Source organism: Citrus sinensis, chromosome 9, assembly GCF_022201045.2.
Source record: "Citrus sinensis cultivar Valencia sweet orange chromosome 9, DVS_A1.0, whole genome shotgun sequence".
In the NCBI taxonomy this organism is placed as follows: Eukaryota; Viridiplantae; Streptophyta; class Magnoliopsida; order Sapindales; family Rutaceae; genus Citrus; species Citrus sinensis.
The window spans coordinates 31,455,764-31,471,125 of NC_068564.1; the positions used below are offsets into that span (position 1 = coordinate 31,455,764).

General features: G+C 33.6%; 2 protein-coding genes across 8 annotated transcripts; one reads left to right on the forward strand and one right to left on the reverse strand.

The window, feature by feature from the left end:
• Positions 1-6,325: 6,325 nt before the first annotated feature.
• On the reverse strand, positions 6,326-11,306 carry LOC102619302 (methyl-CpG-binding domain-containing protein 2). Of its 7 annotated transcripts, none has more exons than XM_006474259.4 (6): positions 11,156-11,306; positions 10,659-10,806; positions 8,598-9,238; positions 8,279-8,332; positions 7,937-8,094; positions 6,326-7,046 (listed from the first exon to the last, which is right to left on the reverse strand). In XM_006474259.4, exons 3-6 carry the CDS (start codon positions 9,209-9,211, stop codon positions 6,850-6,852), a joined length of 1,023 nt encoding a protein of 340 aa, XP_006474322.1. In that variant the 5' UTR covers positions 9,212-9,238; positions 10,659-10,806; positions 11,156-11,306; the 3' UTR covers positions 6,326-6,849. The 7 variants fall into 7 exon arrangements, with proteins under 7 accessions (XP_006474322.1, XP_024953326.1, XP_006474323.1 ...); XM_025097558.2 differs by having other exon boundaries at positions 8,598-9,211; positions 10,659-10,770; positions 11,156-11,293; XM_006474260.4 differs by having other exon boundaries at positions 10,659-10,770; positions 11,156-11,292.
• A 1,593-nt stretch (positions 11,307-12,899) lies between these two features.
• Positions 12,900-14,446, forward strand: LOC102618997 (hypothetical protein). Its single transcript, XM_006474254.4, has 2 exons — positions 12,900-13,170; positions 14,008-14,446. Exons 1-2 carry the CDS (start codon positions 13,003-13,005, stop codon positions 14,053-14,055), a joined length of 216 nt encoding a protein of 71 aa, XP_006474317.1. The 5' UTR covers positions 12,900-13,002; the 3' UTR covers positions 14,056-14,446.
• The last annotated feature ends 916 nt before the right edge of the window (positions 14,447-15,362 follow it).

The following is a 15,362-nucleotide window of genomic DNA, read 5'->3' on the forward strand; positions in this document are numbered from 1 at the left end:
TGGCCAATCACGTTCTCCCTTCACAGTGAAGGGCTGTGGCCGCGTTTCCTGGAAACGTTCGTGGTAGGGGCCACTTATTTTGACCATCTACAGCAACAAGCGTCTGATGGGCTGCTGACATGGCATGATCAACGGCCATAACGGATTCCAGTTGGAAAGACAATATTGGAGCCGTTGATTCTTGTGGTCACTTGGTGACTGGGCTCCGTTCCCGAATATTATTGCATTATCGGTCAGGGCCGTAGAATCTGTGAAACGGTTAGGCCAAATTTCCTCGCTTAACATGCTACATTATTTAATTTCCAGTATCTTATCATCCGCTTAATTAATGTACTCATGCAATTTTCTCAAGATTTATAATATTTCCCCTAATACACTAGAATAAAGCCTTTTTTAGTATTGAAGTATTGTAACTTGAAAGTTACGCGCTACTGCTGTTATAAAAAAAAATTATAAATATGAAATAAAAATTAATAATATGTAATAAATATAATTTTTAAGTAATAACTTTGATAAAATTAAGAAAGATATAACAGATTTTTCATCATACAAGTGTAAAATCAAATCAATTTAACTTTTAATTTATTACAGCTAGTGTTTATTATACACTTTAGTACTGTAGTTTTTAAATTATAGTCGTTCAATCTCAATTCCAAATGGAGTCTGAGTAGAGGTTTCATATATTGTAAATTAAAAATAAATAGATGCACAGAGCTATCGTAAACCTGTAAGAGGTTCGAGTATAATGGTATCAATCTATGTTCATAATTTGCTCATGAAATTCATGGGCTCAGGTTGTCATGTTACAGAGCTGGCAAAACAGGTTATTGAGTCATATTCGTGACGTGTCAGTTTCATACCCTGTTAAATTTAGGCCGACCCAAACATGATCCCTTTTCGTGTTAAAATATTAAAATCCTTACCCAACACGGAAAATAGATAGATTACCCAATAATCTGCTTAATATCTATATATTTAATAAAATTTACACACACACACACACACACACACATATATATATAATTTTAATGATATTATAAAATATACATATTTGTCGAAATATTACACATTTGCACTATTGAAATTTTAATTATATATATGTAAATAATATTATATGTGGATATTATAAAATATATATGTCTACTAATATTTTACATATTTTCACTATTGAAATTCTAAATCTATATAAAATTTTATAAATGAAGCAATGTGTATATGTTCATCTTTTCAACAAAAATGAAAAGATATATTTTGTCCAATATTTGAGTTTTAATAACAATAACTTATAAATTAATTTAGAATAAAAAATATAATCGTACCATTGGTCGAATAAATGGGTCAATAACTTTAACCCTAACTTGACAAGGGAAAAAATCGTGTCAACTCACATCGCGTCTTTTTAATAATCGTGTCAAATTTAGCGATGCATACCCATTTATTCATATTGTGTTCATGTCGGGTAATATGTTTGTGTCAAATTTTACTAACTCTAGTCATGTATATCTTCTCTTTTAATTAGAAATTTAGTCTAATTCAGCTCAAAATCATCGCAGTTATGTTATAATGGAATTAACTTTGGTTAAGTTGCAAGAGATATATAACTACTGGATATCAAGATGTTGAAAAATGCATAGGTTGAGGTAAGCCAATTGATAATGTTTAATGACCAACCATTGAAAAGCAGGAAAAAAATAAAGAAAGAAAATGACATCTCATTGAATTGATGTAAGGAGTCGTTCATTGTACTTGGCAAAGAAAGGCCTTTGCTAACATAAAAATTTAGCTTGACGACATCCACATCCTACATAACCTAACATTTATGCAATGGCAATAATTGTGCAAACAAAGATTTCTTCTTCTTATTATTATTCTTCCTTATGGAATTTTGATTCTACGGTATTTCATCTTCTATTTCCATACGGACGTCATTGGTTGCCCACCACTTAAATTCATTATAAGGCAAATATATTTTGTCCTTTTAACATATAAAATACTAGTTTAATAATTAAAAAAAGTTTAAATTCCACATTGAATTGAGTAGATGTTAATAGATTCAAATCATTTAATATCGATTTAAATGATTTCACTGCAATAACTTAATAGATTTGAAGTTATTCCCAATAATAACCTAAAATGAAAAGTTAAAAAAAATATTCTTTAGTTATAAATAAATGATAATCTTCCTTGATGTTAATGGAATTTGTATACTTTTTTTTTTTTTTACCTCTTCAAATGAAATTTATCAAAAACTTATTTAATACAAAAGTACAAACTATGTTCTCGACGGGAAATCTTAAAAAGATCAGGGATCTCGATGTTATTACTCCGAAACAACAAAATATGACAGATGAAACAACCTTCGAAGAGAGTGAGCGTGAAGAACTGGCAGCCCAAATCACGGCGGACTTGACGGGGTTGCAGAGCCGTAAATGCGCCACGTGGCAGGAGTGCGGAAGGAATAATAGTTAATTTATTGGTGAAGTAGAAACCACAATGAGTGAGAAATGGACGTCTCCGATTTAAATAAAGTTTTTTTAAAAAATATCGTATGAATCTACAAAAGTTAAAAAAAAGGCGAACCACATCGGTGGCTACGGACTCCGGCTAAGTCGGCTACTAATATAATATAATAGCCCACTCTTCACGAAAGCACGCCTTCTTTTGTTGGGATTAGCCAAAAGCTTTTACTTTTCTTTCTTCCTTTCTTTTTTTTTTTTTTTTTTTTTAAATCTTTTCATTTAAATAATATCGTATTTAAAATTATGTCCGATTCAAATTTTTTGTCATTGATAATAATAAGGCAAATGCTATGTTATATGTAACATACACATTTCATAATAATCACATAAAATATGTGGGTTCATAATTTGTGTGGTTGTTGTGGAGTGTGTATGTTACATTCATAGGGACTCTGTAATAATAATATCATTACAGGTAACAACTTACTCGTCAAGCCTATAGAAGTCAAGTCCCTCCCAAATTGTGGAAAAATATGCATAATTTTATAAACTATAGTGGATTACCAATAGATATTTAATAAGAGAACACTTATTTTTTACAATGTGTGAAAGTAAGAGTTCGAATGAAATACTCATAAAAGTAATTATTTATTTAGCTTATGTAAATAAATGCACCGATGAGTTGCTCCCAAAGAATTCTCATCATAATTACTTGGAGATTGAAAAATAAAGATAATTAATCAATTAAAAGGAGTATTGGGTAGCCTTATTTTTGGTTTTGAAAGAAAAATAAAAAATATAAAATTGTGAGGTGTTTGTGTTTGGCGGCATTATCATCTTTATGAACATAATTTAACTTGTCCTATTCTCTCGCTTGTCGTTTAATGGGGCCCTCATGTCGTCGTATAGAGATGAAAAATTGAAAATCTGGAGATAACATGTAGGGACAGACAATTTAACCAAAGAGCATGCAGCTCACCAAATGCATACAACAACTGAAGAAGAAGGTCAACTTCTTTAAATAGTTAACATTAAGAAGTAATGAGGTAAAAACTAATTTAAAAGCCAGCCAAGTACACATCTATCCGAGAACCACTTGCAATTTGGATGATAATGTGAAAAACAAAAAAAAAAGTTCAAGACCTTTCAAATATAAAGTAAATCGAATCTAATATTAGTTTTAGATATTCAAACCATCGAATCTAATATTATTTTAGATATTCAAATCATACTAAAGTAGAGATGATCCAATTAACAAATTCAAAAAAAAATTATATAATTAAACCAATCGAGTAATTCATTCACTCTAATAATATACAACTTTAAAAAACAAACAGTATAATTTTTTTTCTTTTTTAGAATCACACGAGATTGTTATTCAAATTATAACTCATATTATATGAGAATATTATTTTTTGAATGCTTTAACCATGATATAATGTTATTGAATGATCTCATAACCATCTTAAATAACTTTTTCTATTGCGTAATTAAAGTCAATAAATAAAGAATAGACGCGTGGCTTGGTTATTTTAAAGGATATTCGAATGCCCCCATAAAGATTTGATCCCATTCTACCCATTGATCATCCCTCCACTAAAAGGCAAAAGGAGTAAGAAAAAAGAGTCGAAAGTGGTGGAGTGCATTCATGAAAAGCACATTCTCTTTGCTTGTGGAAATTACAAGGTTCTCATTTTAGCAATAACTAAGAATCAAATGCAATGTAAGGAAGAAAAAAAAAAAAAGAGCCCACATCCTCCCCCATCCTATAGATCGAAATGAAGATATGTTCTAAGCCATCTATTGCTGTGAATTTATTTGGATATGAACCACACACCCATTCGATTTGACTAGAGGAATGACAGCCACAAAACAGCGCATATATCATACATGGCCGCCATGGGTTAGTATTTTGGATCGACGCTACTAAGAGAAATATAATAGGTCAAATTGCATTTAATTCAAAGCATATGCCAATTCGATATGTTTTTTTTTTTAAACATAGATCCCACAAGCCAGCTCACGTGTCTCTTTCCATTATTTTTATGTGACAGCCCCTGTTTGTTCAAGTCCCCCTTGTATCATTTAAGGGAATGCCTATAAATGCGCCTATAAATTATAAAGAGTTGCTATTACATACAGACGTTTGTAAATTTAAAAATGATATAGGAGACCAGACAGTATTATCTAGCTACTATATAGTATGAAATCATAGTTAAAAATGCCGTCTAAACTCAAGACAAAGTGAATTTTGTTATAATTAAAAAAAAATTATAATCCAATTTTTTTATACGAAAGCGGCGATTATTCGTAATTAAAATATATAGGCATTTGCACTTGAGAGTTTATAGTCAATAATAATAATAATAATAATCTAACATGCATGCATGGTGGGTGGCTAAGTAATATCAAGTATTCGTCATAGTCTAAATAGATGATACATCTACATCTAATTAATTTGAATGATAAAATCATAAATTGTGATTGAGACAAATGAAAAACAACATGAGACCCCCCATTTTTAATGCACGTCCATCGTCACATGGAATGTTGTGGTTAAGTCAACATCTGAAAGTAAAAGTTTTATCTATGAATAATGTGTTTTTTTTTTTTTTGGCCTTAAGAGAAATAATTATAAATTATAATCTAATACATCGTGGTAATTAGCAGAGAATATGTGTTAACGTTTGGAAGCTTTGAAAGGGAATTTGATTGAGTGTATGATGGAATCGAGTATAAATAACTTTTGATTGAAAAGCACTGGTCCTCGTTCAGCAGTATTTTCCAGAATTCAGATAAGAGGATTCTCCTAATTCTTCTTCTTTTTCGCCTGAAAGGAGATTCTAATTAAGAATTTGGGACCAATATGTTTATGTCTGTAGATGAGCGTGATGGAATATTGGCAAGAAGCTCAAACGATATCAAGAATTGTAAGTGACATAAGTGTGTCGACCTAGGAAATGACCTATCTTGTCTCCTCGCCATAGAGACAAATTCACAATTCATGAAAATAATCGAAAATGTTACCATGAAATGCCCTGAATTAGATAGATGTTGTAGAGACAAGAAAACACTGACAGAAATTGAAATGGTCTTGGTGCACAGGCCGCCAATTTGCAACGGTTTTTATCCCCCAAAATGTATACTTTACAATGAACTAATGGTTACAATCATGAGCTCAAAAATCTGTCGCGCTACCAATACCCAGTTACAAGTGTTAAAACAAATGTAAAAATGGCCGGCAACTTAATAACAACTTCCCAATTCATTGCTAATGGGATACCGCACGATACCTATATGCAAGCGTAAAGTCTTTTTCTTCAAGAACAATGCTTGAGGTACAAAATATGGCCCGGACCAATTAATCAATTTGGGTTACGAGAAAAATGGCCGTTTTTTACCAATGAAAGCAGCTACACCACTTCATGATGGCTAATGCTTGGTGGAAGTGGATAGCAGCTGTGTTGCTCAGATGATCTCTAAGCAAGCAGCTGTGCTTAATGTTTTCTATGCTTTAGTTGTTACTATTCGAGAGTTATTAAGCAGAAACTGACAGATTTTTATCACTCACATCTATCGTGAAGCAAATTCAGCTGCGGACTTCATGCCTAATATGGCTCATGCATTTCCTTTTGGTTTACACTTGTTCCCTAAGCTGTCTGTGTGTGTTTATTCTATTATTTCGCAAGACATATTTGGAATTACTCAACCCCATCTTGTTCCTATCTCTCTCTGACGAGCCCCCATTAATAAAAAAAAACAAAAAAACAGCTACACCACTTGAACAAACTCTTTTTTCTTTTTTTAATTTCATTTGTTATTTTTTTTAATATGACAAACCTTTCTAATCAGCAAGAGACAAGAAATTTGCTTAAACAAAGAAATATAATTCCAATGACTGCGTAAGTACCGATGACTCACTAGCGCCTCACTAATTAAACACATTCTCGGTAACATGTTTTTTCAGACTAAATACATATATTACCTGCTAGTTAGATAAACAGGAGATGGTCTTGCAAAAAGAAATCAAAGAATATTCACAACAAAATTTGATCCCACCCTCTGACGATGCCACAATACACTCTGATATGTATGCACCAAGCATGAAGTAAAAGACATGCACAAACGAACATATAGAAATCATATGTTCAAGAGACATGGATCTGGTATAGAAACTTATATAACTTTTTTTTTTCTAAATCCCAAAATGAAGCTTACCCAGTTACCCTGCAGCACCTGATACTCTTTCGCTTCTTCTCTTGAAACATAACCCAGTACTATAAGTTGGTGTATGAAACAAGTACAAACATTAACCACTTCATCGACGAAAAGAGGATCTATGTATTAGGCCTCATAGAGTTTAACTGTTATTTCCGGATTAACCAGGTTCTCATTCTTCAGCTCTGAACTTATGGTCACTAGAGATTGGACTACCACTGTACATCTGTTTTGGTGCTCTCCTTGCTTGCTTTGCTGGCCGAGGATTGGGATCGGAAATGGGAGCTTCAACAGGTGGAGCTGGGAGAGCTGGCCTACCAAGCTGCAAGTCTGTAAAATTATCTGGACTTACCCAAGAAAGGGGACTCACTGCAAAAGGAAAGGAAAAAAAGAAAAGGAATTTTCATCGGTTGTGTTGTATTTTTTCTACTTACATCAAACGAGAGTTAATTATTTAAAAGCTTTTTGGATGGCCAAATATTCCTGGTTCCTGTGGTTATAGAGATCACATTAAAACCATAGGAAGATATCCAGTGCAAAGCATATTGGTGACATACGGACATCCTGATGTTCAAGCAGGACAGCCCATATTAAGGTGATCATATTGGCTCCAATTTACCCAATGCCAAAAGAAAATTGCTGCGAGAGTTGACCTCAAAGTCTATAATACAAAGTGACCAGGCCTTAAATGTCAATTTGGATGTAGAGACAATGTTAATAACAGAAGAAGATGTGAAATCCAAAAACGGCATGAGAATCTGACACAAGAAAACAGTTAAAAGCTTTCAGGAGGACCAAACCAAAACCTACTGAGAGAATGAAGCAAACAAGCCTACAGTATAAAAAAGGACCTTCAGAAAAAAAAGCTTTTCCAGCACAACTGCCTTGCTTCTCATTTTAACAAATAAAAAAGGAATGCATTCTAAAAACTTTTCCCTGGAAATGAGTTTTACTGCTGGGAGAAATGCTTCTGTAAAATATGGTTAATAGACATCATAAAATACAATTATTACATTTTTTACATAGGTTCCTGGACAGTATAATTTCAATCTTGGAAAGAAGTCAATGCCAGGTAGGAGAATCAAGAAGATACTTTTCTATTTTTTGAAAGGTAAAAAACAGTTTTATTTATTTTAGTCAAGAATAAACTGCAATTATGTATTTCTTAAAATATTGAATCAGGTAAAAGAATAGCAGCCAAATATATTTCCTATTCAGAACAGAACAAGTCAGCGAGTACATAAGTTTCATCGTCGTACCTGCTCTAGGTTCAAGAGCTTTAGGAGTATCATGAGAAGTGTGAGCTTTAGAAACACGCTTTCTCACATAGTTTTCCTGCAAAGGCTTGGGGATTTGAAATGAAAACTGTGACATTTTCACACCAGCTCTGGCATACTCGGGATGCTCTAACAAGTACCTACAAGGTCATAGCACAAAGAATAGAATGTTAAACAAATACATAAGAGAGCAAATATGCTGAAAACCTACAAGAGACACTCCTGAATATACAAGTTAAAGAAATATAAAATAAGTTAACGTAAGAAAAACATATAGCAGAAATAGCAAACACAATAATGGTTCATTTAAGGGAAAATGCATACTTCTGAATCTCAACCATTGAGCGAAGTTTCTTGCCAGATGGTGCTTCGTAATACCTGAACATATTGAGAAAAAGAAAAATAATAATAAAGAAGTTAATTACTGAAATGCATAGCTTTAATAAGAGCTTCACAGCTGAGAAACAATCAGTGCACTTTCTAGCACAATATCAAGCTATAGAATAATTAAGATATGTGTGTCTTTCAGTTGGTCAAATAGAAAAATGTTGAGATGTTAAGAAGGTGGGAAATGTAAAAATTATTTACCAATAAAATGAAAAGGTAAAATAGATTAATAAATCAAATAGGAAAGGACACATACACATCAGCAAACTTGGTACTTCCTTCACCTCTGATTCGTAGTAGCCGTTGCCAACCAGGAGGCGGCTGAGCAATGTTGGGCTTATCTATAGCCCAAAGCCGGCTACCATCTTGAGAGATGTCTGTTGGATCATCACATGAAACATCAGGACGCCATTCACGAGCTTTTTCGCAGGTAAAAGGATTTTCCAAAACATGCTCACGTATTTCTTCATATTTCTCTTTTGTTGGAATGAGTCTCCATTTAAAACAGTCAGCACACTGGACAGTGAATGCCCCTACAGATGGCAAAACTCTAGATTGCGTATTTGGACCTGAATATCTCCCAAATGGTGCACGATTATACTGAAAAGATTCAGGGACAGGCTCAATTTCACTTGTGCCATTGGCTGTGGGATCATAAAGCACCAATTGTTTAGAGGCATCCCCATTAATTTGGTCATCTCCCTCCACTGTCTCATCAGATTGACCCTCTGAAGCTGATGAAGAGGTTGAAGAAGGCACATCTATAGGTTCGTGAAGAGATTCATCCAGGTTACTTAATAAACTTGAACCAAGAAATTCATTTGCTTCCTTCTCCACCCTAACAGAAGCTTTTCCAGAATGCGACTGCATCTGAATAGATCTCAACTATCTGTTAGGCTGTTACATAAAATACCAATGAGTAAAGCATGAAACCAGATCTCAAAAGTTAAATTCTTTAGATGTTATGATATCAGCCATGAACTTCAAGTAGAAACATATCTTTGTTTAACCAAATCAACATCCAAAAGTTCAAAAATCATGTTTTATCATAAAAGATGACATATATAAGAAAATAAGCCAATTTCTGCCAGCACAATTGCCCAGAACCCCCATCAAAAGATAGTACATAATTGGGATATAAAATTACATGCGATTCGCAAAGGGTTCAATAAAACAATCAAGAAGTCTAATATAGACTTCCCAATTTCAAGGGTGAGAGTCATATTCTTCTCGTCTAATTGATACTCAGGCTATAAGCTGATTAGAAAGCTCAACTTTACGGTGTATTATAGTTGGCAGGGATGAAAATTAACAAATGCTGTGAGATCTTCCATCAACCAAGCCCAACAATGCTGTGAGCTAGACTTAAACTTTCAAGAATATAGAAGTTGACACTATCATCAATGAGTATGGCAATGCATTCGATAGCCTGGTTGGGTAGCAGATAATCGCTCATACATATAGCATACTCAGTAAAGATACGTACCCCTTATCTGACCACAATGGAGCATAGTCCAGCAAACATATGCTCTTTTCCCTTTGATTTCCTAAGTCATATTCCCCTTCCCATCCTCTATAGCATTCGAACATTAGAGTAGAATATGGTCTATCTCATAGTCTCTGTCTCTCAAATGCATAACCAAATGCAAGAAAGCCGAAAATAACAAATGATAAAACCAACCACCCCCACAAATTACACTCATAAGACTCCATGACTATATAATAAGAGCACCACTGTGGATCAGAGTACATGAATGGTACTCCATGCCTAAAAACGTCAGCTACATGAACCAAGCAATCTAGAAGGGCACGTTCCCATGTGCAAGTAAAATAAATTAAGAAACCTGAATCATTATTTAGAGCATACAAATAAACTCTTACAATGTGGGCAACTCCAACCAACCTAGAGCAATCCCCATTGCTGAAGCACTCACATTCTAGAGCATTCACTAACAAGCTAGTTTTGAGGAATTGTCTTCTGTAATATTGTAAAGCGTGCAACTACAGATATCATAACAAATAATCCTTGCTTGCTTACAGACAACCTACTCAGATTTTCTACTTCCTTTTTATTTCTTCTGTTTGCTTTCTTATAAGGCAATGGATCCTCCTCACACCAATCAAAGATGTTAAACTTTCTACACGCGCAAGCAGCGAGTTAACTGACAACTTAAGCAAACTCATTACCATTCGAAATAGCCGGCATTCACTCGATATTTTATTATGTAACAAAAACTTTCAAAAATATATTAATATCAAACATATAGCTTATCAGCGCAATGTCGACATTATATAGACAATTCAAATAAAAACTAACCTATTAATGTAGATGAAAGCTGAAAAGAAAAAAAATATATCTCTTCACAGCTTCTGCTTCCGCTACCATGTGAAAGCTAATCAACTACTCCATTCATCTGCGTTAATCGCCGCTGAAATAAAGACGTTACCAGTGAAAAACAAATGATCTGAAAGTTCAAAAAAATTAATAATCAGAACTAACAATACAACGCCGTTCGCATCACGACGGATAATATATTAGATATTAGAATTCATCCGCGTAAAATAACAATCAGTTATGCTTTGGATCAGCAAATAAATTTAAAAATTTCCATAGAATTCATAAAATTTTAAAAAAATAACAAATAAGAAAAGAAAATGCTTACGCAAAAAAAATCAGCTCTGCAGGAGAACAAAGATCAGAGGCGATGAATCAAACAAACTTCGGGGAGTGCAGAAGAAGAAAAAGAGGGAGATCTGAGTGGATGATGAGATCAGAGCCGTTTGTTAAAAAGCAAAATGCAAGGAGCTACGTACACAGATGTCAAATGATCATTTGTAGTTGCAGGTTTGCCTCCGCTTGTTTCTTCTCCTCGGTAATAGAGAGGGAGAAGAGAGATAAAATAAAGAGTCCAAGACAGAGAGACATCAAAATGTTGATCGTAAAATTTTTTGTTTCTATAATATATATAAAAAAAATATATATATTTTTTTCTTTTCAACTTGCAAATGTGAGAAAATGAAAGGAACATGGACATCCATTTACGTTTATTGCCAGTAAATTTTTAACTTGTAATAAAAAGGTAAATCTAGTGGCGTCATTTAAATGCTCAGCTAATTATGGTAATTATCTTTCTTAAATTAGTTGTTGAGGGGCACTTGAATATCATTATCTGGAACATGTAATTAAGGGAGGGAAATGCATTAGATACTTTTACTTTCTTGCCATTTATAACCAGCAACCACGTGATGACAAAGTAATAGAGTTGATTTCTCACCCCTTGTCTTTGACTAACGTGGTATGTGGATAATATTTACAAGTCAGTTGCTGTAAACAACTATCGTATTTTCATAAATTTTAAAAAAAAAATCATGTTATATAATTTAATAAAAAAAGTCAATAATTAGTTTTTTTTTTTGGTAGGATTGAACAGAGCCTAGTCGAATTTATAGCCTCCCACCTAAATACAATAACGAGTTGTATAAAATTACTTGAAAATCATACAATTAAAATTGTGTTTGAGGTTGGTAATAAGTAATTTTAGTTTGAGTTGGTAATAATTATTGATTGTTATAAATTTTTGTGTATAAACTTTATAATTATAGTCATCTTGCGTTATTGAGGGTATCCAACAATAAACATAAAAAATGTAATTGGGTACTAAGTATGTTCAGGTAAAGTGTTGCTAAGGAGATTAAGATAGCCTACTTTAAACTCCCAAGTTAAAAAAAAAAATATATATATGTTTATATATACCCAACTGCTTGTTTCTTACGAAGTACGATGCCCGAATCAAAGATCATGCTTGTGTTTTATTGGCCAATGTTGTTCAGGAGGGTTCATTTTTTGAAAGGTATGTATTCTACTCGTTGATTTAAAATCCGATGTTGTATTGTGCAATAGCCTTCGAGAATATAAAAATCACAATAGATATGAATATTAAAGCACTAATTAACGGCCTCCCATGTCGTTAGAGATGTCATTAGAGAAAACTTTTAGTTTTTATAGTCATAAGTGAGATTTTAGTCATTTTTGAAATTGAGATACTATAACTTTTAAGTTGTAATTGCTGTGAAAAAAAAAATTATAACTATGAAATAAAAATTAATAATATGTAGTAAATATAAATTTTAAATAATAATTTTAACAAAATTATTAAAAATATAATAAATTTTATATCATACAAATGAAAAATCATATTAATATAATTTTTAAATTATAACAATTAATATTTATTAAATACTTTAATACTATACCTTTTAAATTACATATGTTCAACCTTAATTTTAAACTGAGCATTTGAACTCATGATATATTTATGCTCTGTCATCTATTATAAACACAACGCATATTTATGAGCCACATAAAATATATGGTGTGGATTTTGAAAAGCAGCGATAAATTTTGGATGGTGGGAATTTAGCTACTTAGAGGGGGGTTGGCCCAATTGAAAAGCTAGCAGGCCCAATTATGGCCTTCCGTTCGCGAAGAACAGGCCTATCCATGAAGCCGAACAGGCTACCATTTTCGAGCGTCAAAATCAACCACCCCCAAACCAAAATAAAAAATAAAAAAAACGACGGGGATTTTGATTTTGAAGCGGAAGGGGAAGCAGAGAGAGTGGAGAGATCAAGAGGCTGTCAAGTGAAGTGAGCATAAAAAAATGGGTGGAGGAATGGAGGCGAACAAGAACAGGTTCATAGAGGAATGGGGGGCAGCGAGAGAGAATTTGGAGCACAATTTCAGGTGGACTCGCCGCAACTTGGCCCTTGTTGGCTTATTCGGCATCGCTGTCCCTGTTTTCATCTACAAAGGCATCGTCAAAGAATTCGTAATTTCTCTTTCCCGATTTTCTTTTCTTAGATCTAAGCTTTCGAATCGATATCCTCTCCCAGTACAACACTTTTGTTGATTAACTGGAAAAATTGTAAGTAATTGTCGTTTAGGGCTAGAATAACAATTGATAATTGTTCAGGATTAAAGTGGTGATTTGAAGATATTACTGTAGTTATATACTTTTGCTAAATTAGACGAGAACTTGAAACTATGAGAGTGAGTAATACTGCTTTTAATATTTTGTTTTTAACAATTTACTTGTGTGTTTCGTTTCTGAATTACAACTGATGAAATGGATGAGTTTCAATTAACAATTTACATTGACTGACGGCTTGCCGTCAGTGTTGCTTTGCCATCTGGCATGGGGATTTTTTGTTTTGCACTCAATACTTGCCCTGTTAGGGGTAGCACTAGTTAGGAATTCTGGTATGAGTAATATTATTTTGTCCCAAACTTATATTAGTTCGTGCGGCATTATATCATATGGATCAGTGAATGATGTGGTTAAACTATTTGGTTTGAGCAAATCACTGAGGCTGAGAAATTGGGATAAGTTTGATAAGAGCGGCATTAATCTTTTGTCATTCCTACAATCAACCTTGCTGAAAGGAAGTGTGCAACCAATATAAATGCATGGGGTTTTAATGTTATGTTGCAATATTTAGGTTTAAATATTAGCAGAGGGTTGATTTTTCTTAAGAGTTTAGTACTGAGTATCTCCGATTAATTGGGCACAAAATTTATTTATAAAATTAGTTGATCTCAAGTTATTTTCTTTGCTGCTTTGTTTAATTATTGATTCTCATGACATATTTGCTGAACTCTGTGACAGCACATGCAAGATGAAGATGCAGGCAGACCATACAGGAAGTTCCTGTGAGTTTTTCTTCTAATATTTGTTTAATAATAACTACGATGAAGAAAAACTGAGTTTGTAGTTTTCCAGCATTTGGGAACTACTTTCCTTTGCTGTTGTAGTTTGAATTCTGCTTATGCTTGAATATTCCAATGTTATTTGAAGATTGTTTTTTTTGGGTAATGCTTCAATCCATTTGCCTTGGAGCTTCCCATGCTTCTTATATTGTGGAATCTGCTTCACTGTTACTGTAATTGTTTTGGATTATGTTATAATTGCGTGCACAGAAGCTGCATATAGAAGTAAGATGCTCTTTCACATCTTATTCTAGTACGCATGATAGAACAAATCTAATGTATGAGCTGATTACCTGTTTCAATGTAATAAAGAAACTGAGAAGATACGTACGTTTTGAGATCGTTTGTTGCTGCAATGGCTCTACAAAATTGACATAGAAACTTTACTGCACAATAATGTACATTGTATTGGCAGGGATAGAGGCCTCTCCTTTACTTTTGATTGAATGGAGTCGGCCTGAGGTAGAAGTGAAATGATGTCCTCTGATTCCTCAGCTGAAAATTGCATTCCATCCTAACCATGTTTTGTGCATGCCAAATGCCTTAAGCTTGGTCATTGTCTTGTTCTTAGTTGAAATTTTTCATTCCTTTCAATGATCACTTTTTTTGAAAATATTGTTTCTTATTGATTAATTTGTTACCCCCCCCCCCCCCTCCTTCTTTACAACTCGTAATATAGCTTTGAAATTTTTGACTATATCACACTTGCTGACATGATTACAAATTTACTTTTCAAAATGATGTCACTCTTTATGTTTGCTCTTTATTGTTTCATCAGGAGGGCCATTGAGAATTTTTTATTTTTTTTCACATGTTTCGATTTTAGTAGGGGGGGGGGGGGGGGTATACGGTTCGGTTCTGATCCAAAACTGAACCGACCGGAACCGAACAGTTCTCAACAGAACCGAATCCAAACCGAATGTTAGAACCGAACCAAGTGAAGTATTTTGTTTTGATTCGGTTCAATTCGACCGGCAGCTGCTGGCTGTAATTGAATGATTCACGCCGGTCACAAGTTAAACAACATGCAGTTCACGGGCGCAACGTAAACCACCTCAGGAGACACCTTCAAAATTTCATCAATCAATTACGCCATGCCCCAAAAAAAAATGTTCAATTCACATCAAGTTAAAATAATTCGACTCTTTGCACTCATTGGAGCTCTGCAATTGACACAAATTATATTAACGGGATTTCGTCTCTATTTTGTTACCCCACCACCATATTTTCTTCGCATTTATGTATGATGATCGA